The sequence below is a fragment of the Cervus canadensis genome, chromosome 1 (assembly GCF_019320065.1).
Source record: "Cervus canadensis isolate Bull #8, Minnesota chromosome 1, ASM1932006v1, whole genome shotgun sequence".
Taxonomy (NCBI): Eukaryota; Metazoa; Chordata; class Mammalia; order Artiodactyla; family Cervidae; genus Cervus; species Cervus canadensis.
Window position 1 is genome coordinate 45,080,591 of NC_057386.1, and position 22,304 is coordinate 45,102,894.

Genomic DNA, 22,304 nt, shown 5'->3' on the forward strand with positions numbered 1-22,304 from the left:
CCAGAAAAACATCTACTTCTGCTTTATTGACTACACCAAAGCCTTTGTGTGGATCACAACAAACTGGAAAATTCTTCAAGAGATGAGAATACCAGACTACCTGATCTGCCTCCTGAGAAATCTGTATGCAGGTCAAGAAGCAACAGTTAGAACTGGACATGGAACAACAGACTGGTTCCAAATCGGGAAAGTAGTACATCAAAGCTATATATTTGTCACCTGCTTATTTACCTTATATGCAGAGTACATCATGCAAAATGCCAGGCTGAATGAAGCACAAGCTGGAATCAAGACTGCCGGGAGAAATATCAATAACCTCAGATATGCAGATGACACCACCCTTATGGCAGAAAAGTGAAGAAGAACTAAAGAGCCTCTTGATGAAAGTGAAAGAGGAGAGTGAAAAAGCTGGCTTAAAACTCAACATTCAGAAAACTAAGATCATGACATCCGGTCCCATCACTTCATGGTAAATAGATGGGGAAACAATGGAAACAGTGAGACTTTATTTTTTTGGACTCCAAAATCACTGTGGAGGGTGACTGCAGCCATGAAATAAAAAGACACTGCTCCTTGGAAGAAAAGCTATGACCAACCTAGACAGCATATTAAGAAGCGGAGATGTTACTTTGCCAACAAAGGTCCGTCTAGTCAAAGCTATGGTTTTTCCAGTAGTCACGTATGGATGTGAGAGTTGGACCATAAAGAAAGCTGAGCACCGAAAAACTGATGCTTTTGAACTGTGGTGTTTGAGAAGTCTCTTGAGAGTCCCAGGGACTGCAAGGAGATCCAACCAGTCAATCCTAAAGGAGATCAGTCCTGAGTGTTCATTGGAAGGACTGATGTTAAAGCTGAAACTCCAATATTTTGGCCACCAGATGAGAAGAACTGACTCATTTAAAAAGACCCTGATGCTGGGAAAGATTGAAGGTGGGAGAAGAAGGGGACGACAGAGGATGAGATCGTTGGATGGCATCATTCACTCGCTGGACATGAGTTTGAGTAAGCTTCAGGAGTTGGTGATGGACTGAGAAGCCTATCATGCTGCGGTCCATGGGGTCACAAAGAGTCGGATACGACTAAGCGACTTAACTGACTAAAGTTTAAATTTACATTTTTGAAATATTTATTAATCCCTTGAAAATAAAATCTTTCAGTTCAGGTCAGTCACTAGAAGCCTCTCAAGAGTTCAAAGGCATCAATTTTTCAGAGCTCAGCCTTCTTCATGGTCCAACTCTCACATCCATATATGACTATTGGAAAAACCACAGTTTTGACTACATGGACCTTTTTTAGCAAAATGATGTCTCTACTTTTCAATATGCTTTCTAGGTTTTCAGAGCTTTCCTTTCAAGGAGCAAGCATCTTTTAATTTCATGGCCACAGTCACCGTCCACAGTGATTTTGGAGTCCAAGAAAATAAAGTCTCTCACTGTTTCCATTGTTTCCCCATCTATTTGCCATGAAGTGATGGGACCAGATGCCATGATCTTAGTTTTTTGAATGTTAAGTTTTAAGCCAGCTCTTTCACTCTCCTCTTGCACCCTTGTCAAGAGGGTCTTTAGGTCCTCTTCACTTTCTGCAATTAAAGAGATATCATCTGCATATCTGAGGTTGTTGATATTTCTCCTGGCAATCTTGAGTCCAGCTGGTGATTCATCCAGCCTGGCATTCTGCATGATGTACTCTGCTTACAAGTTAAATAAACAGGGTGATATTAGACAGCCATGTCATACTCCTTTTCCAAATTTGAACCAGTCTGTTGTTCCATGTAAGGTTCTAACTGTCGCTTCTTGAATCACATACAGGTTTCTAGGAGACAGGTAAGGTGGTCTGGTGTTCCAATCTCTTTAAGAATTTTCATGGTTGTACAACATCAAAAATATCGCATTTGCTAATGTCATCACTAATATTATCAGAAGAGTCTTTCAAGTATTGGAAAGCTGTCAAGCTCAAAGTGACAGATACAAGTTTTCCAAAATTCTAACTTTTGTTTGAAAGCTCAAATTTATTATTGCCAATACATACTGTCTATTGTTTCCTTGAAGTGGCAAGACTGTTTCAGTCATTTTTGAGAAAAACCTACCAAATACCCATATCTAAATAACCATCTTGTCAGTCAGTCTTTCAAGTAAAAATAGCATTCCATGAAAAAAGTGGCTATGTTAGCTTGCAACTCAATTACACAAGAGCTTCAAGACCCTTATTTTGATACGTAGCAGAAGTATTTTATCCATCCTTCAAATTTTGTGACACAGAATTATAAAAGGATACATCCACTTCTGGGTATATTTCCAGAAAACATTAATTCAAAAAAATACAGGTACCCCAATGTTCACAGCAGCACTATTTACAATAGCCAAGACATGGTGGCAGCCCAGATTCCATCAACAGAGGAGTGGATAAAATTGTGGTATATGTATGCGATGAAATATTACTGAGCCATAAAAAAGAATGAAATACTGCCATCTGTAGCAACATGGATGGACAAAAGAATATTACATTCAGTGAAATACGTTAGAGAAAGACAAACACTATATGATATCACTTATATGTGGAACCTAATAAGTAATACAAATGAATGTATGTGCAAAACAGAAACAGATTCACAGATATAGAAAACAAACCTTAGTTACCAAAGGGAAAAGGGAAAGCAGGGAGAAACAAATTAGGGTGTGGGATGGACACATACAAGCTACCACACATAAGACAGATAAGGGCTTCCCCAGTGGTCCAGCAGTAAAGAATCTGCCTGCCAATGCAGGAGACATGAGTTCCATCTCTGATCCAGGAAGATCCCATATGCCATGGCTAACTCCCAAATGCCACAGAGCACCTAAGCCTGCGTGCCACCACTACTGAGCCTGTGCCCTAGAGCCCGTGTTCCACAGCACGGAAGCCACCAGAGTGAGAAGCCTGTGCACTGCAACTGAAAAAAAGCCCAACGAAGACCCACACAGCCAAAAATAAAAATAACTCTTTTAAGTTTTTAAAAAATACATAAGAGATATAAAAGATAGCTTATCAGTTATACATATCAACAAGGATATACTATATAGCACAGGGATATACCTATTATCTTACAATAAACTATGATGGAGTATAATCTGCAAAACTCAGGTGGGTTCTTTACCATCTGAGCTATCAGGGAAGCCTATTATGCTGTACACCTCAAATTAACACAATATTGTAAACCAACTATACTTCAATTAAAAAATAAAAAGATGCAATTTCAAGGATCAAAATTTGACAAAATTATTAAGTTTCCCCCTTTCATCAAAACACTCCTAAATGAAACTGCCCTTCTTATACGTGCGGGGATGTGGCGATGCCGACTAGTACAGTGTGGTGCTACTGCCATGATTTGTTCTAAGGTGCCAGCGGTTTTACCTATCGCTGCTTTGCATCATCATCGCAGACATCAACACAGTGTAAAAGGCATTATTATTACTATTATGAAAATAGTTTTGACCTCACAGATATGCCCTAACCTGGGGCCCACAAACCACACTTGGCAAAACACTGAAGAACATTTACAACAGTTAAAAATCTAAGCTTTTTTCTCACCTTTTGATTAATGACAACAAATCCTTTATTGGATTGAGCACAGACTTTGTCTTTCAAGTCTATTATTTTTTGTACTCTGTCTTCAATAAATTTTCTTTCAGCTTTTACCAATTTCTCTTTCTCTTCTGCAGTCTTATAAAAGAAACCAGAGCTCACCTCACTAGAAGATTAATAAAGACAAGCTAGTAAAGGTAAGGCAGGGAAAAACAGGAAGGTAGAAAGGGTTTATAGTAAACATTTGGTAGGTAAAAACAGGAGTTAAAAAACAGTTTTAGAAAAAAAAAATTTCAAAGGATACAAAGAGTAACTGGGACACTTACGTTTTTTCATATTCTAGCGATACATTACAGGTAAGGATAAACGCATCATCTACTCGTTTCTTCATATCTGGATGACGGGCACCATGATCCAGAACTAACCCTTTGATCAACCTAGTAAAAATATGCACTGTTTCCTATTTTGAATATACACTCTAAATTTAGTATAAAATTAAAATTATACTCTTAAAGTGGTAACAGAACTGCCAGAGCAACTGTTACACACTATTGCCTTATACCAACTTTAAACCCAACACATAATTAATAAAATTAGAAAAGAGAACCTATTTTAACACAGTGTGACTGTGAAGTGACAATGAAAAGTCAATCCCGAATTATTCTTTAAATTATGTGGCTCAAACATGTGACACAGCTGATCAAGTAATGAAAGGGAGACACACAATGAGTTTCTAAGGCACATTTGTTCAAACTAATTATATGGAACAACTAAAAACTGTTACCCTAAATGTCCAACAATAGGACATTGTTCAGCAGACAATGACTTGACTATGGGCTAGTCATGAAAACCATGTAATAACATGGAAAAATATTTACAGGGGTAGCTATATTTATAAGCATAGAATGACAAATTACCTATAAAGTGTGATTATCACTATTCTTAATAAGCTCCTTGGCATTGAAAAGGAAAAACAGAAGAAAACTAAGAGTAGGATTATGCTTGGGTGGTAGGAACAGAGATAATTGGCAGGGGGCAGTGGGGGGCTTTTTTCCTGTTTTCTAAATGACCTTTCAAGAGAAAATATTTCTATAACTTTCAAAAATTCATTTACACCCAACTAGGAAATACATTTCTACTTATGAATCTTTTATAACCAATATTTGTTATACATTAATGTAAAGAAGTGATTTTTTAAACAGTTGAACATAATTATAGGGAAGTTTACAAAATTTTCTTCTAACTGGATTACTCCAACTCTTAACTGAATGTGAAGACATTTTATTTAGGAAGAAAGAAACAAACTACATGTTCAATATTCTTCACTTTTAAGTCTCCTTCACTCTTCTACTGCTTCTCACCCTCAGCACATGACTTTGCTTGAGAAAAGAAACACTCTGTCCCATCACGACCTCTACCAGCACTTGAACCTCAAGCTCCTATGAACAGAAACGAACTGCCCATGCTCCCTCCTCTCTAAGGTCGGCCCCCCCACCTGCGGACTGAATTCCATTTCCCCTCTCGGCTCCTGCAACTGTCCCCTCTTCCCCCCCATCAACTGTTCCTGCCTCCACAAGCATCCTCATCAGGGTACACACTTGCCATAGTAATTCTCATCTTTAAAACAAAAACTTATTCCCCTTCGGCCCCATGCCCATGTTCCATTCGAGCTACTGTCCCACTTCTCTGCTCCCCGTTAGAGCTAACTCCTCTGAGTTGTCGGTATTTGCATCCTCACTTCTTTCCTAACCATTCTCTCTTGAGCCCACCTTCAATCTGACTCTCACACTCACCCCTTAAACATTCTCCAAATCTAATGGCCAATTCGTTTGTAACTTGCTCAAACTTTCAACAGCAGGTTACTCTCTCCTTGAAACACTTTCTCTCTTAGCTCCTAGAATACTGCTCTTTCTTGGCTTTCCTCCTTTCTCACTGACCACCTTTTTTCAGTCTCCCTTGTTCAGTCCTCCTCATCTTCTAAGTTTCTAAACACTGCAGTTTTCAGGGCTCAATCTTTAAACTTCCTCTTTTCTCTGTCTTTATCACTTTCCAGATGATCTAATTAACTCTCAGAGCTTTACATCATCCATACACCAATGACTCCCAAATATATATTTCCAGTCCAGACCTCTATCCTGAATTCCTGACACCTCTCTTCAAATCCCTACTCAGCAGCTCCACATGGACATCTAATAGGCACCTAAAACATAACAGTCCCCAAACTAAGCTCTTGACTTATTGCCTCACACCTGCTCCTTCCCAAGAAATGGCATCTCTGCTTTTCCAGCTGCTCATTCAAAACCCAAAAAACATCCCTGAATCCTCTGCTTCTGTCACATTCTGAGTGGAACCATCAACAAATCCTGGGGCTCCTTCTTTCTAAGTGTACCCTGATCCAAACCTTTTTTCATCTCTCACCTGTATTACAACAGATTCCTAACAGATCTCCTGCTTCTGCCTTTGCACTACGCCCCCTGCTCCACAGTGTCCTTGCCACAGAACAACCACTGAGATTCTTCTGAAATATAAACCAAGAACTTCTTGCCCTCAGCAATCATAAGGTAATTTGGACCAATTTTACTACCAAAAGCAACTAAAAATGCTGGATTAAAAACAACAACAACCCTTAAAAACACTGAAGAGCCACAAAAGAGTACAGAGCCACAAAAGTTTTCTTTTCAAAACTGAAAACAAAATAGAAACTCCAGAGAGTAACTAGAAAACTGCAGGCACTCACCCTAAAGTCATCTCACAATTCAAGCATATCTGAACTTCGATCTTATAATGAGAGGGAGAAATAATTAAAAGCTCAAGGTTTATCCAAAGTAGAAGACTCTTTTCACATTAAGTGAACTTCAAAGGCTACATACTCAAGGGTATAAACCAGGAGCCCTCATATGGACTTGTAGTTAAGAATTCACAACAACTGGATATTCAATAAAAACCTCAAGCTGTGGCTTGAGTTTAAAGCAGTCTCTGGGCTTCTTGCAGCAGTAAATTCAAATCCTCTTTGTACAAAGGCAGCTTCAGCCTAGGTCTCAAATTATTTCTACAAATACTTTTTTCAACACAATCAATGGCACACATTGAAAACAAAGCACAATGAGTGAGGACCAACAAAATACAGTAAACAACAGAAATAGAAAAGACAAAACTTTAAATATTGTAATATTAAACGCGAACTATGTGTTTAAAGAAATGAAAGGTAAGTTTGAAAAGATCTGCAGGAAACAGGAAACCATACAAAATGACAAGGCAGATTAAAGGACAAACCAAACAGGCTTCTACAAATATGTAAAGACACCCACACATGTATTAAAAATAAAGTATTTACAGATAAAATACAACATCTGAATTGGCTTTAAAATAATCCATATTTGGGGCAAAAGAAAGGAAAGAGAAGTATAGAAAGAAAGAGAAGGGGGCATATAAGGTAAAAATAAGATGAATCATATATTGAAAATTGATAGATGAGTGACAGATATGTGAGAGTTCATTCACTATTCTATTCTACTTTTGTATGTGTTTAGAATATTCCATAATAGAATGTTTTTTTTTAATGGACAAAGTTCTTATTATTTATTTTTGGCCATGCCATGCAGATCTTAGTTCCCTCACCAGGGTTCCAATCCAGGTCCCCTGCAGTAGAAGTGCAGAGTTGGAACCACTGGGCTACCAGGGAATTCCCAGTAAGTTTGTCCTTGATGCTGCAAAATCACGTCAGTCATGTCCAACTCTGTGCGACCCCATAGACGGCAGCCCACCAGGCTCCCCCGTCCCTGGGATTCTCAAGGCAAGAATACTGGAGTGGGTTGCCATTGCCTTCTCCAATGCATGAAAGGGAAAAGTGAAAGTGAAGTCGCTCAGTCATGTCCAACTCTTAGCGACCCCATGGACTGTAGCCTACCAGGCTCCTCTGTCCATGGGATTCTCCAGGCAAGAGTACTGGAGTGGGTTGCCATTGCCTTCTCCGTATAATAGAATGTTTAAAATGAGTTAAGTCCAAAATCAACAAGGTGCTATTCACTCTGAGTACATACTACATACATACTCATACAATGTTAACTGTCTTACCTCTCTGACCTCATCTTCTCCTTTTTTTCTCTTCCTATGACCCAGGCATGCTAGAATACCTCAAAACACACCTGCCTGGGGACATTCTCCATTGTTATTCCCTCTGCTTAGAGCACTCTTCTTCCAGATGTTCACACGGCTATCACCCTAATTTCTTCAAAGACCGCTTTAGCTATTTACTTTCTCATCACAATGTTCTTCCTTGACTATCCTAAAATCACACACATGCTCACACACACAACTGCTCTAGCCTCTTTACAGCACTTATGAGCATAATGTGCTCACTATCTCTTCCAACTGGAAATGTAAGATTCTTAAAGAAACTGTTCTGTTTACTCTTCATTCCTAGCACCTAAAACAAGTGAATGGTTGCGGCTAAGTATCCAATTAATATATGCTAAATGAATAGAAAGATGTTGAATAAAAGTAACTAATAAAATTAATGACAGAATATCTGCAGATAATCAAGTATTCTAGACTCTATGCACTGTCAAAGTTTATGTCACTTACTTTGTATCTGTTTCCGATTTATGCTTCATCTCCATGATTTCTACCATGAAGAGATCGATAGGATAATTCGGTCTCCTAATTGCCAAAACAGAATCCACCACAGCCTGAAAGAGAAATGGGTTAGAACGTTAAACTATTTGGTCTACTGAAAGAAACCAATGGCCCTAGTAATTGATCACTAGACTAAGCAGATAAAGTGTTTCAGGCTCCAAAACACAGGGCAAGACAAAAAAAATACCACTTTCTCAGGGACACTAATGATAACCAATGCCAATGGATACTTTAGAGCCTACATGAACTTCAGAGATTATCAGGTCCAAACCCTTCATTTAACAGAGACTTTAAGAATTATGGTCTTAAAACAAAGTCTAACAGGTAGTCTAACAGTAGTAGTCAGGACTAGAAATCAGGGGTGTCTTTAACTGCCAAGCCTACTATACCAACACAACTTAGACTTTTCCACCAGAGGATACCTTAATGGAAAAGAAGGAAATGTAATCTCAGGAAAGAGTTCAAATTTGCTCACTCTAACAACATGAAATTTTTAAGTCTTCTGTTTTACCATGAAACTTCTCCATGTCATGCCACAATATATACATTTGTTTTTTGTTTTTAATTTTACTGGAGTAAAGTTGATTTATAGCATTGTTTTGCACATTTGTTTTAATGTGAAAATAATGCTTTCCCTAAAAATTGTAAAGTAAAATTGACACTCCAGAAAGATATGTCTTATTTATTCTGGCAAATATCCCCAGGGATATGTAATTTGAGAAGCACAACACAACACAGCCTATAGCTTAACTCAAAAAGTAATATGAAAATAACTGACTACAGAAATTAAGTGCTGTAGTATAACCATCCTAAAATACAAACAAAAGGAAAAAAATCTGTATCTTGGAAAAGTTTACTGAGGGAATATGACTTAAGGGTTTGATGACTAACGGGGAATAATGATAAACCATTGGAAAGTGAGAGTATACAGTGTTTCTATAGCTCCAAAAGAGAATGGGGGCCCTAATTAGAGAGCTGGAAGATTCTGGGTCATGTGATATATATACTCTAAAAGCAGAAAATATAGCAGTCTTTATTTAGACTCTGCTCAGCAAGAAAATGCTTTAATTTCTTAGTTTGATTTCCTCAGTCAGTTTTCTTATTGATAAGCAACAGGGAGGGAACATAGCCCTGCCCATCAAAACAAGTCCTAGTTTCCCCCCTCAGCCTGTCTCTCCCATCAGGAAGCTTCCATAAGCCTGTTATCCTTCTCCATCAGAGGGCAGACAGAATGAAAACCACAATCACAGAAAACTAATCAAACTGATCACATGGACCACAGCCTTATCTAACTCAATGAAACTATGAACCATGTCATGTAGGGCCACCCAAGACGGATGGGTCATGGTGGAGAGTTCCAACAAAACGTGGTCCACTGGAGAAGGGAATGGCAAACCACTTCAGTATTCTTGCCTTGAGAACACCATGAACAGTATGAAAAGGCAAAAAGGTATGACACTGAAAGATGAACTCCCCAGGTAAGCAGGTGCCCAATATGCTACTGGAGATCAGTGGAGAAATAACTCCAGAAAGAATGAAGAGGCAGAGCCAAAGCAAAAACAATACCCAACTGTGGATGTGATTGGTGATGGAAGTAAACTCTGATGCTGTAAAGAACAATATTGCATACGAACCTGGAATGTTAGGTCCATGAATCAAGGCAAATGGGAAGTGGTCAAACAGAAGATGGAAAGAGGGAATATCGACATTTTAGGAATCAGCGAACTAAAATGGACTGGAATGTGAATTTAACTTAGATGACCATTATATCTACTACCGTGGGCAAGAATCCCTTAGAAAAAATGGAGTAGCCCTCATAGTCAACAGAAGAGTCCAAAATGCAGTACTTGGATGCAATCTCAAAAACAAGAGGATAATCTCTCTTCGTTTCCAAGGCAAACCACTGAATAGCACGGTAATCCAAGTCTATGCCCTGACCAGTAATGCTGAAGAATATGAACTTGAATGGTTCTGTGAAGACCTACAAGACCTTCTAGAACTAACACCCAAAAAAGATGTCCTTTTCATTATAGGTGACTGGAATGCAAAAGTAGGAAGTCAAGAACTACCTGGAGTCACAGACAGATTTGCCCTTGGAGTACAAACTGAAGCAGGGCAAAGGCTGACAGGGTTTTGCCAAGAGAACGCACAGGTCATAGCAAACACCCTCTTCCAACAACACAAGACTCTACACATGGACATCACCAGAGGGGCCAATACTGACATCATACTGATTATATTCTTTGCAGCCAAAGATGGAGAAGCTTTGTACAGTCAGCAAAACAAGACGGGGAGCTGACTGTGGCTCAGATCATGAATTCCTTATCGCCACATTCAGACGTAAATTGAAGAAAGTAGGGAAAACCACTAGGACCATTCAGGTATGGCGTAAATCAAATCCCTTACAATTATACAGTGGAAGCGAGAGACAGATTCAAGGAATTAGATCTGATAGACAAGAGTGCCTGAAGAACTATGGACAGAGGTTCGTGATATTGTACAGGAGGCAGTGATCAAGACCATCCCCAAGAAAAACAAATGCAATAAGGCAAAATGGTTGTCTGAGGAGGTCTTACAAATAGCTGTGAAATGAAGAGAAGAGAAAAGCAAAAGAGAAAAGGAAAGATATACCCATTTGAATGCAGAGTTCCAAGGAATAGCAAGGAGAGATAAGAAAGTGTTCCTCAGTGATCAATGCAAAGAAATAGAGGAAAACAATAGAATGGGAAAGACTAGAGATCTCTTAGAGAAAATTAGAGATACCAAGGGAACATGTCATGCAAGATGGGCTCAATAAAGGACAGAAATGGCATGAACCTAACAGAAGCAGAAGATATTAAGAAGAGGTGGCAAGAATACACAGAAGAACTATACAAAGAAGATCTTCATGACCCAGATAACCACGATGGTGTGATCACTCACCTAGAGCCAGACATCCTGGAATGCAAAGTCAAGTGGGCCCTAGGAAGCATCACTACCAACAAAGCTAGTGGAGGGGATGGAATTCCAGTTGAGCTACTTCACATCCTGAAAGATGATGCTGTGAAGGTGCTGCACTCAACATGCCAGCAAATCTGGAAAGCTCAGCAGTGGCCACAGGCCTGGAAAAGGTCAGTTTTCATTCCAATCCCAAAGAAAGGCAATGCCAAAGAATGTTCAAACTACCACACAGTTGCACTCATCTCACATGCTAGCAAAGTAATGGTCAAAATTCTCCAGCCACGCTTCAACACTCCGTGAACCATGAACTTCCAGATGTTCAAGCTGGATTTAGAAAGGGCACAGGAACCAGAGATCAAATTGCCAACATCCCCTGGACCATGGAAAAAGCAAGAGAGCTCCAGAAAAACATCTACTTCTGCTTTATTGACTACGCCAAAGCCTTTGTGTGGATCACAACAAACTGGAAAATTCTTCAAGAGATGGGAATACCAGACCACCTGACCTGCTGCCTGAGAAATCTGTTATGCAGGTCAAGAAGCAACAGTTAGAACTGGACATGGAACAACAGACTGGTTCCAAATCGGGAAAGGAGTACACAGGACTATATATTCTTATGCCACTTATTTAACTTACATGCAGAGTACATCATGCGATATGCCAGGCTGGATGAAACACAAGCTGGGTTCAAGACTGCCGGGAGGAATATCAATAACCTCAGTTATGCAGATGACACCACCCTTATGGCAGAAAAGTGAAGAACTAAAGAGCCTCTTGATGAAAGTGAAAGAGCAGAGTGAAAAAGTTGGCTTAAAACTCAACATTCAGAAAACTAAGATCATGGCATCTGGTCCCATCACTTCATGGCAAACAGATGGGGAAACAGTGACAGACTTTATTTTAGGAGGCTCCAAAATCACTGTGGAGGGTGACTGCAGCCATGAAATTAAGATGCTGCTCCTTGGAAGAAAAGCTATGACCAACCTAGACAGCATATTAAAAAGCAGAGACATTACTTTGCCAACAAAGGTCCGTCTAGTCAAAGCTATGGTTTTTCCAGTAGTCATGTATGGATGTGAGAGTTGGACTATAAAGGAAAGCTGAGTGCCAAAGAATTGATGCTTTTGAACTGTGGTGTTGGAGAAGACTCTTGAGAGTCCCTGGGACTGCAAGGAGATCCAACTAGTCCATTCTAAAGGAAATCAGTCCTGAATATGCATTGGAAGGACTGATTCTGAAGCTGAAACTCCAATACTTTGGCTACCTGATGCGAAGAACTGACTCATGGGAAAAGATCCTGATGCTGGGAAAGACTGGAGGTGGGAGGAGAAGGGGACGACAGAGGATGAGATCGTTGGATGGCATCACTCACTCAATGCACATGAGTTTGAGTAGGCTCTGGGAGTTGGTGATGGACAGGGAAGCCTGGCGTGCTGCAGTGCATGGGGTTGCAAACAGTGAGACACGACTGAGCAACAGAACTGAATGGAAGAGCTGACTAGAAAGAACTCAGGTGTTTCAGTCTATTTGGTATTTGTATTTCTCAAAGTAAATTAGTAAGATACAATTCTGATTTATATGTCAATGTCTTGTGAATTTTTTTATGAACTCTTCATTCATGATACACTAACACACTCAAGTTTCAAAAACTGTAAAGTAGAGGGACAATGACAACATCATCAAACTATAGGTATCTGATAAAAAAAAAAACCTTCCCAAAATCCCCAACCTTGTCCTGATATTATATTTATATATTCTACCTTTATAAGTAAACAAGTATACATTTCCCAGATTTGAATATTATCTATCAACTCTATCATGTTCATTAAAGTGGTAATCTCAATTACAAGGTACACTGTCAAAACCATGTCCCCAAGCTTGCATAATAAATATGGACCTTTAGCTTTAGGAGACCAGTATATAACTCCAATGGTGTCCAGAGGGGGTGAGCCACAGGCAGCCAAGCCCCTCCCAACTTTTTTAACAAAAGGTTTTTTTTTTTTTAACAAAAGGTTTAATATGACACTGTTGAAAAATTATACATACTGTTCTGACCAATCAAATCTATTCTATAAATAAGCCTATAAATAAATGTCTGTCTTCTATATTTTATTGTATGTTCAAAAGAACCACATGTCATAGTTGATTGGGGGCGTCCCAGGTGGCACGGTGGTAAAGAATCTACCCGCCAATGCAGGAGACATAAGAGATGCAGATTCCATCCCCGGGTTGGGAAGATCCCCTGGAGAAGGAAATGGCAACCCACTCCAATATTCTTGCATGGAAAACTCCATGGGCAGAGAAGCAAAGAGGCATGGTGTCGCAAAGAGTAGGACACAACTGAGTGTGCGCACATGCATGCACGCACACGCACGTGCATACACACACACACAGATGCACACAAGCACACACAAATAGTTGATTATCTTATAAGAAAAAGAAAAATGTCACCATGTGTTAGTCTGTACTCATTCTGCAAAAGTTTAACTACATACCTCTGTTAACACATCAGCCAGTTGAGGATGAACCTTAGTTTGCAGAGATGTTCTAGCCACATCTAAAAGGATTTCTCTTTTCATCTCTTTTTTAATTTTAACTTGTTCCAAAACTTCAAGTGCCTTTATTTTTGCAATTTCAAAGCCTTCAGCTATTATTCTAGGGTGCAGGCCCTAATACAACAACATAAAACTATAAAGTAAGTTATACAAAGTAAAAGTAATGATCCTTTCCTATTAATAGGATTGTCCAAAAAAAGTTATCACCCACATCAATGCCACTAAATATAAGTGGAGGTATGTAATTTATAAAAGTACTCTTTCAGTGCTTCATATTTAAAACAATCTCAAACTTACAGAAAAACTGTTTACATTTTATGACAGTACAAAAAACTACAAAAGTTATTCTTATTTCTGAAAACTGTAACACATTGTTGTGTAGTACTCTTCCAAATGAGCACAACAGACTCCTTGCAATGCAGAGGAAAAGAACCAGCACAGTTTGGAGAAAAAAGACAGATAGACAGCACCTTCATGAAATGTTCAAAGTTAACATCATAGAATGGAACAAACACACACTATGTGCCTCCTGATAAACTGCATTAAGACCTCAACAGCACTTCCATGGCATTCCTGCCGAAAGTTCATAACCTGAATCTGATCATGAGGAAATAGACAAATCCAAACTGAGGGACTTTCTTCAAAAAAAAAAAAAACAACCTACACTCTAAAAGTAGCTATGTCAGCAATGTCATGAAACACAACAGATGGCTTAGGAACTATTACAGCTTAAAGAAGACTAAAGGGATATGACGCATGAGCCTAAATTTTCTTCTGCTATAAAGGACAGTATTGGGATAAGTGATGAAATTTGAACAAAACGTGAAGATCAGATAATAGTACTGTATCAAGTGTGTTTATATCAATGTCCTGTTTTGATCACTATATTGTGGTTATATATGAGAATTCCATGGTTTTAAGAAAGATACACTGAAATATTTAGATCACCATGTCTGGAACTTATACCATCAGAAAAAATATGTATATTACTATATAAATATATGGTATATATGGTACATATACATTATATATATATATAAATATATATATATATATATATAAAATATATATTTATGAACAAGAGAGAAATGTTACCCTGTGGAGTATTCTTGCAAATTTTCTATAGGTCTGACATTATAACAAAAATTTTTTTGAAAAAACACTTTTGCTTATTCTGGAAAATAATACATAAACTTACTGAAGGCTGGAACTAGTTCTAATTTATTCCCATCCTCCATTCATTTCATCAGTCCTACAGTAACTTCAAAAGTTGACACTGATTGAGCATTTGTACCAGGCACTGTTCTAAGGACTTTACATGTATTATTTCAGTCCCCTCAACACTATGAAGTGGGTGCTGATATTATTCCTGTTTCACAGATGAGGAAATTTAGGCTTAAAGGCTTAGATCACCAGCCTAGGTTTTTCCAGTGGTCATGTATGGATGTGAGAGTTGGACTGTGAAGAAAGCTGAGTGCTGAAAAATTGATGCTTTTGAACTGTGGTGTTGGAGAAGACTCTTGAGAGTCCCTTGGACTGCAAGAAGATCCAACCAGTCCATCCTAAAGGAGATTAAGTCCTGGGTGTTCATTGGAAGGACTGATGCTGAAGCTGAAACTCCAATACTGTGGCCACCTCACGTGAAGAGCTGACTCACTGGAAAAGACCCTGATGCTGGGAGAATCTCTCCCAGCAGGGGGGCAGGAGGAGAAGGGGACGACAGAGGATGAGATGGCTGGATGGCATCACGGACTCGATGGGCATGAGTCTGAGTAAACTCCGGGAGTTGGTGATGGACAGGGAGGCCTGGCGTGCTGCGGTTCATGGGGTCGCAAAGAGTCGGACACGACTGAGCGACTGAACTCAATTGAACTGAGTAAGAGCCAGAGTCAGGATTTAAACCCACAAAACCTGATGCCAGGGCCTGTGTTACTAACCATCTTCAAAACATTTCTTCAGCCTAGGACCTCACAACTTCTCACCTGGACTACTAGGAAAAACATCAGTCTTGACTCTCTTAAACTGTCCCCTAAATATCTGAAATGCCCATCTGCTCATTAATTAACTCATTAATATGTTAATATGAATATTCTTCTTGGTTAATATTACGTGCCTATTCACTACTGTCTGCATCACTTTAACCCCACCAAGGCCAAACTGCTCGCAGCTGTGCACACACACCAGCTGTGTCTCTTCTCTGTGCCTCTGCTCACACTGTCCCTTCTGCCTGGAATGTCACTCTCCTCACCTGCCACTCTTTCACCAGGCTCACTCCTCATCCTAAAGATTCAGCCCAGGCCTATTTCCTGCAGAGAGTTCTTCCTGATTACCTTTAGATTAAGTCAATTTCCCAAAAACTGTCATTGGTTTAGGATGGACATAAGACCAGTGTTGGCCCAACCATATAAAGGAAGGACTTTTAGTCCATGACTGACTGAATTGTTTTCTCTTGTCCTCTCCTGCTGAGGATTAGTAAGGGAAGCAGGGAGCCTGATCTCTTCTGACAGTCATTCAGGATGGAAATAAGCCCATGATGAAACAGCATCATAAGTGCAAGAGCTAAGAGACAGAAAGGACCTGGGCAATTGATGACTTGGTAAATTTTTAATCAATGAACCCTAGAAGCCTGCTTTATTGCTCTATTTTTTGCTATAGGAGAAAATTTTTTATTGTTTAAGTGACTTTTAGTCAAGTTTCTACTGCTTACAGCCAAAAGCATCCTAAGATAAGTTGCATGCACTGAATTAATAGACAATTCCCAATATTAAATGAAACACAAAGAAGTGATCCTTTGAGCACTTTGACCAGATTACGCTTTGCTAAAATGGTCCTTGAAACAGCAGAAATTCAACTACTTAATTAGAAAAGACAGATAAATAATGCAAAGAAAACAATACAAATTGAACAAAGGCACAGAGGTAGAAATGTATGTAATTATTTCACAGGCCAGTAAACGAAGGAGTCGGGCTACAGTAGACTGTTTACAAAGAGAACTAAAATTAGAAAGGTAGGTAAATTCACAATGTGGATAAACTTCAATAATTTTCCTCTAGTTATTTTTTCAAAAGGTCCATAATTTGGTTTCAGCTTTATCAGTGATATTTTCTTTCTTAGGCCATTAGTCATGGGTACATGGCTATGTTTTTAACTTTTATGTATCTCAAATACTTTATTTTTTAGGGTTAAGGTTAGGTATATAATTTCAATAAAAAGGCATTATTTTGGCAAAAAGGTTCATTGTTATTTCCATTTATAACTGTCCAAAAATATCTTGATAAAAATTAATTATTGCAGTCTAAAATTAAACCATTTTACTAACAAAAAATAAATAACTTTGTATTCAAAAATAAAATGCCACATGAATGTGCATTCTATGAAATTCTAATACCTCAGAAATGTAAAGATCAGCTTGTTTTAGTAACTCTCCAATGATTAGAACATTTGAAGTAGTACCATCTCCTGTAATGTCATCCTGGGCTGTTGCTACTTTTGCTATCAAGGAAGCTGTTGGGTGTTGAATTTGCTGAAAAAAGTAAGCAGATTACAAGAGAGAGAGAATGAGAGAAAGAAAGAGTCCACCACAAGCAAAATAATCTAAGGGTCAAAAGTAAAATTAAGAAATTAAATAAGCTTCATTCTATTAGTTCACAAGTTCTGTATTACCATACATAATAAATGTCAAAACCAAAAGTTAAAAACTGAGAACTAATGAGGTTTGAACATTTTATAAAAGCATCTCTGCTTCAGAATGCAATGACATTTCCAAAATAAGATTAAATCCTTCAATCTTGAAGATGAATATATTTACTAAAATTGCAAGGAATTTTTTTCTCCATGATTACAAAGAACATACTGCAGTGCCTTTAAAAAATGTAACTAATTTGGAAGTATCCCTAAGCTATTATTTGTAAGATTTGAAAACAGTCAATAGACTTTTTTTTCCCCTAAGGTTTAATCCAACAAACATATCTCACGACAGCAGTATTTAGCTGACGGCCTTGGTTTAAAGACACACAAATTGTACTATGTCCTCAGTTATGATATATTAAGGTTTATTAAGTTAGCATCATCAGCTCACCATCTCATGGAGAAGCACATTGCCATCTTTGGTGAGTTTGACATCTCCTGCCCCAGAAACAAGCCTGTTCAGAAAACAGTGGTTATTAACCTCATATGGCAAGAGCCAAACAAGACACTTCCAGTATTTGCCACTCCACTATCTTTAATATAAGTAACTGGGTGTGGAAAACTTCCATTATATCATGGGGGACACCACAGTAATTACCACCATTTGCAACCCACACTATCACTTCTCCCCAGATGGACTGCAATGATGATTTCCAAAGGAGGATTTGCAAGTCTAGGGATAGAAGCAGTGGATGAGTGCTTTGGTACTTGGTACTTGGTACAGTGGTTTAGTACTTGGAAGTCTACAAACCACATTATTTGTGAATTTTCTGCAGGTTTCTTATTTTTGTGAAATGTTACATTCATTCACTGAACTATTTTTTCCTTCATCCTTCATGTTTATAAGATCAAGTTCTGTCAACTCTACAATCTAAAGGTCTCTTGAATCTACCCTCTCCTGTCATTTCCATTGTCATCATCATCTCTAATCTGGACTACTTAGCATCCTGATATTTCTGAATTGGAATCTACCCTCCAGACTGCATTTATCTTTCTAAAAGACAATGTGATTCAGTAAGTTCCCTGATCAAAAAATTCCATGATTTTCATATTCTCCATCACCTTCAAAGTAAAATCCAGGCTATTTAACAATGACATAGTTTACCTTTCCCAATTTGGGGAATGTCTATTCTTTTCTACTTATTCTACCAAGTGAGATCTTGAGGGAAAATATTATGGTTCCCTTAATAAATCATGTTTGGTTTCCTTTCTGTTGGATTTATACCGTTGGGCTTTCTTGGTCCTGAAGTTATTCTACACAGAAGGCCTTTACTCCCTTCTCTAACTGGTGTCTAATCCTCTTTCAAGATTGAGGGAAAATTCTATTATTTGAGAAGCTTTCCTTTCTCCCTTCTGTCATCAGTTATAATCCCTTTCTTCAGTACAATATATGCTGAATATACATATATATATATAACCATTAGCACATTCATCTCTACCAGAACTCCTTAAGAACAGAAACTGTATCTTGGTCATCTCTGTATTCCCAGCATCCCAACTAGACATAATCAGTGCCCTCTTTTACTGTCAATACTAATTACTCTGCTCATTCTTCTGAGACTGCATCTCTCCTCTTACACTTCATCATTGCCCTCTCTAGTCTCTTTCCCTCACTCTTTTTTTCTTGGTCACACCACACGGCATGCGGGATCTTTTAGTTCCCCCACGGGGGATCTAACCGCTTCCCCTGCAGTGGAAGCTGGGAGTCAACCAGCAGACTGACAAGGAAGTCTCTGTCCCATCCCCACTCTCTTCTAAAGCAAATAATGGTCCTAAATAAATACATGCTAAAGAATAAATACATATGATGAACCGTATGCATAGAGCGTTCAACTTGCCTAAGGACTTAAAATCTAAAAGAGAACTTGGGATTTGAACCCACGCCGGCCAGGCTCCACAGCCCGAGCCCTCTCCACTACAGCACACTGCCAAACAAAACCCAAACTCTTTAAAAGCAAGAGAGCTAGATAGCTTATGTTTCATACGAGACACTTAATGAACTTTTAATTGCATATGAACCTAAACAAGGGGGGGGGGGCGGGGAACGGGGATGGTCACCGCTTCACTCGTGAGCCCTTTCCTCGGGGAGCATTTCTCCTCCTCGACCAGGCAGGAGATGAACTCAGGGCAGGAATGAAAACGAGGAAAAGTAGGCCCGAAAATGCGTCCACATCGCTCCAAACTGCGGAACCTCTACCTCACAGGGCGCCTAGATGCCCAACAAACCCCGACGCCCTAACCGCCGCTCCAACGGCCGTCTCACATTTTCATGGTGCCCTTGGGACCCAAGTTGGTCCGCAACACATCCTGCAGCCCTCGGGCGGCGCATATATTGACGGCCAAGGCCGCCTGGGCCCGTGCCACCTCAGCCTTGGAGTTTATGGCCTTTATCGCAGCCATGAACAGAATGTCAGAGAAGCGACCCTGCAGGCAAATATCGCCTACGGTACGTTACGGAAGGAAATCTGGGCGCCACCGCTCACGTCCCGGAGCCTCAGCCAATCCGCGTCCGGACAGGAAGTGACGTCATCAGGCATCGCCGGGACGGAAGCCAGGCTCGCCTCCGGTCGGATAGCAAAGATGGCGTCGTCCGCCTCAGCCCGGCCTGCAGCGGGGAAGCGAGTGGTGAATCAGGACGAACTGCGACGGTTGATGAAGGAAAAGCAGCGTCTGAGCACCAACCGGAAACGGATAGAATCTCCATTCGCGAAGTACAACCGCTTGGGGCAGCTGAGTTGTGCCCTGTGTAACACTCCTGTTAAGAGCGAGCTCCTGTGGCAGACTCACGTCCTGGGAAAGCAGCACCGAGAGAAAGTGGCCGAGCTGAAAGGCGCGAAGGAAGCAGCCCAGGGCCCGTCCGCCAGCGCAGTGCCTCAGTCCACCAAGAGGAAGGCGCCGGACTCTGAGAGCCAAGATGCCAAAAGAGCGAAGGCCTCCCTGGTTTCTCAGGTACAGCCCTCCACGTCCGCTTTGCCCACCAACTTTGACAGAGCCGGAAAGGAGTCCACTAGGACGACCGTCGGTAAGGCTTCGGGACTCGGTTTACTCCCTGATTATGATGACGAGGAGGACGAGGAGGAGGAGAAGGGAGGAGGAGGAGCAGAAGGGAAGAAGGGGGATGCCTGTAAGCAGCCGTCCAATTCACAGAGCAAGGAACACTCACTTTCCTCCTCGCGGGAGGCAACTGGTAGTAGGCTGCCAAGCAATTTCTCGGGTACAAATCCTCCCAAGGCCCCTTTAATCCCTCATTCCGGGTCAATTGAGAAAGCAGAAATACATGAAAAAGTAGTGGAAAGGCGAGAAAACACTGCGGAAGCATTACCAGAAGGGTTTTTTGACGACCCTGAGATAGACGCGAGGGTACGAAAGGTTGATGCCCCAAAGGACCAGATGGACAAAGAATGGGACGAATTTCAAAAAGCTATGAGACAGGTCAACACTATTTCCGAAGCCATAGTTGCCGAAGAGGATGAGGAGGGACGGTTGGACCGGCAGATTGGGGAGATCGATGAGCAGATTGAGTGTTACCGTCGAGTGGAAAAGCTGCGGAATCGCCAGGATGAAATAAAAAATAAGCTTAAAGAGGTTCTGACCATAAAAGAACTGCAGAAAAAGGAAGAGGAGAATGTTGACAGCGATGATGAGGGGGAACTACAGGATTTGTTGTCTCAGGATTGGAGAGTGAAGGGAGCTTTGTTATAGGGTATCAGAGACCCACGCTTTTGTACTGTTGTGTAGAAAGTGCTGTCTCTCAGTACAGTACCCTTTACTCCATGCCTAGAGATTTGGTAACCTAACTGGATTGTTGAGATACAATGAACATTCGAAGAGACCACTTTGGAAGATTAGTGTAAAATATTTTTGAGGTAGAGATGTTTTTGAAGTATTACTTAAATGCCAGTTTTTTCATACATTTATATAGCTAAAGTTTGGGTTGTAAAAACTGTAAATGTTGTACATTTTAAATATATATTTACCTAAGAATTCTGGTTTGAGATTTATAAACTAATAGAAGTCAGACTAACAGACAAGCTTTTAAATGAAAACCAAGTGTGGCATTTGTGGTATATATGACTTGTTCTTTTTCAACTCACTAAATCAAATTCAAGGTTATTTTGTTGTTTTTGTTTTTAAGAACACTGCTCATGAACACATAAGTTATTCAGTGCTAGTTAGTTCTCTGTTTTATAAAACCATGTCCCAAGGGAACATAGTGAAAAATACATGCCAAGTATGACCAACTTCCTTAATCCAGAGTTTCTGTATTAAACCAGTGATTCTTGGTTGTAGGTGCATATGAAAATTTCATGCAGTTTTTAAAAAAGTGTACGTGAACCATGTGTGAAGCTTTTTCTAAATGTGCCCCTACCATTGAAGAGATTCAGTAAAGCTAGAGTGGGGCTCAGACACCTATGTTAGTTTTGAAAGCTTCCCAGGTTCTTCTGTGAGAATTCCCAGGTGGTCCAGTGGTCAGGGCTCGGCACTTCCACTGCAACGGGTGCGGGTTCAATCTCTGGTACCCTGGTCAGGAAACTTAAGATCCCAGAAAGTTGTGAGGCTTGGCCAAAAAAAAAGCAAACTTCCCATTATTCTAATAAGGCTAAAATTTGGGCACCACTGTGCTAAATCCAGAACACATTTACATTTTCCCAGGCTTTATTTTTTCCTGAAATGCCACATCCCACAAGTTTACTGTCGCATAAAAGAAATACTATCTTTTATTTATATCCCACCTAATCTTAGATTTTATTGTTAAATATTGTGGTAAATTAGGGTTCAGAGTTAACAGGTTCTATCAGTTGTAGGAAGGAGGTAATAGCTAAGACTTTCTTACATATAAGCCAGGCAGAGTTCTAAGTGATTTGCATAAACTCAATCTGATTTCCCTGAAGCCCAGGTTTTAGGTCCAGGGTTAAGGTATGAAAA

At 39.8% G+C, this 22,304-nt stretch overlaps 2 protein-coding genes across 12 annotated transcripts in view; one reads left to right on the plus strand and one right to left on the minus strand.

Annotated features, from left to right (window-relative positions):
* CCT6B (chaperonin containing TCP1 subunit 6B) overlaps window positions 1-19,953 on the minus strand; it is a 36,462-nt gene extending 16,509 nt beyond the window's left edge. For 2 of the 11 annotated variants that reach the window (XR_006271930.1, XM_043480791.1), the window contains exons 1-7: window positions 19,642-19,953; window positions 17,770-17,833; window positions 17,080-17,214; window positions 13,632-13,805; window positions 8,146-8,249; window positions 3,888-3,998; window positions 3,568-3,727 (exon numbers count right to left, since the gene is read on the minus strand). Coding sequence is in view for 10 of the 11 variants with exons in the window: in XM_043480791.1 (XP_043336726.1) it covers window positions 3,568-3,727; window positions 3,888-3,998; window positions 8,146-8,249; window positions 13,632-13,805; window positions 17,080-17,214; window positions 17,770-17,833; window positions 19,642-19,778 (885 nt within the window). In the remaining variant the exon portion in view is untranslated. Of the gene's footprint in view, window positions 1-3,567; window positions 3,728-3,887; window positions 3,999-8,145; window positions 8,250-13,631; window positions 13,806-17,079; window positions 17,215-17,769; window positions 17,834-19,436 lie in introns of all 11 variants that reach the window. The other 9 variants (XM_043480797.1, XM_043480817.1, XM_043480812.1 and 6 more) reach the window with 9 other exon arrangements.
* ZNF830 (zinc finger protein 830) lies at window positions 19,926-21,362 on the plus strand. Its single transcript, XM_043480840.1, has one exon. The coding sequence runs from the start codon at window positions 19,959-19,961 to the stop codon at window positions 21,078-21,080; it is 1,122 nt and encodes a 373-aa protein (XP_043336775.1). The 5' UTR covers window positions 19,926-19,958; the 3' UTR covers window positions 21,081-21,362.
* Window positions 21,363-22,304: the final 942 nt, after the last annotated feature.

Coding starts and splice junctions, on each gene's coding strand:
- ZNF830 (XM_043480840.1), top strand. CDS start 19,959: ATGGCGTCGTCCGCCTCAGCCCGGCCTGCAGCGGGGAAGCGAGTGGTG.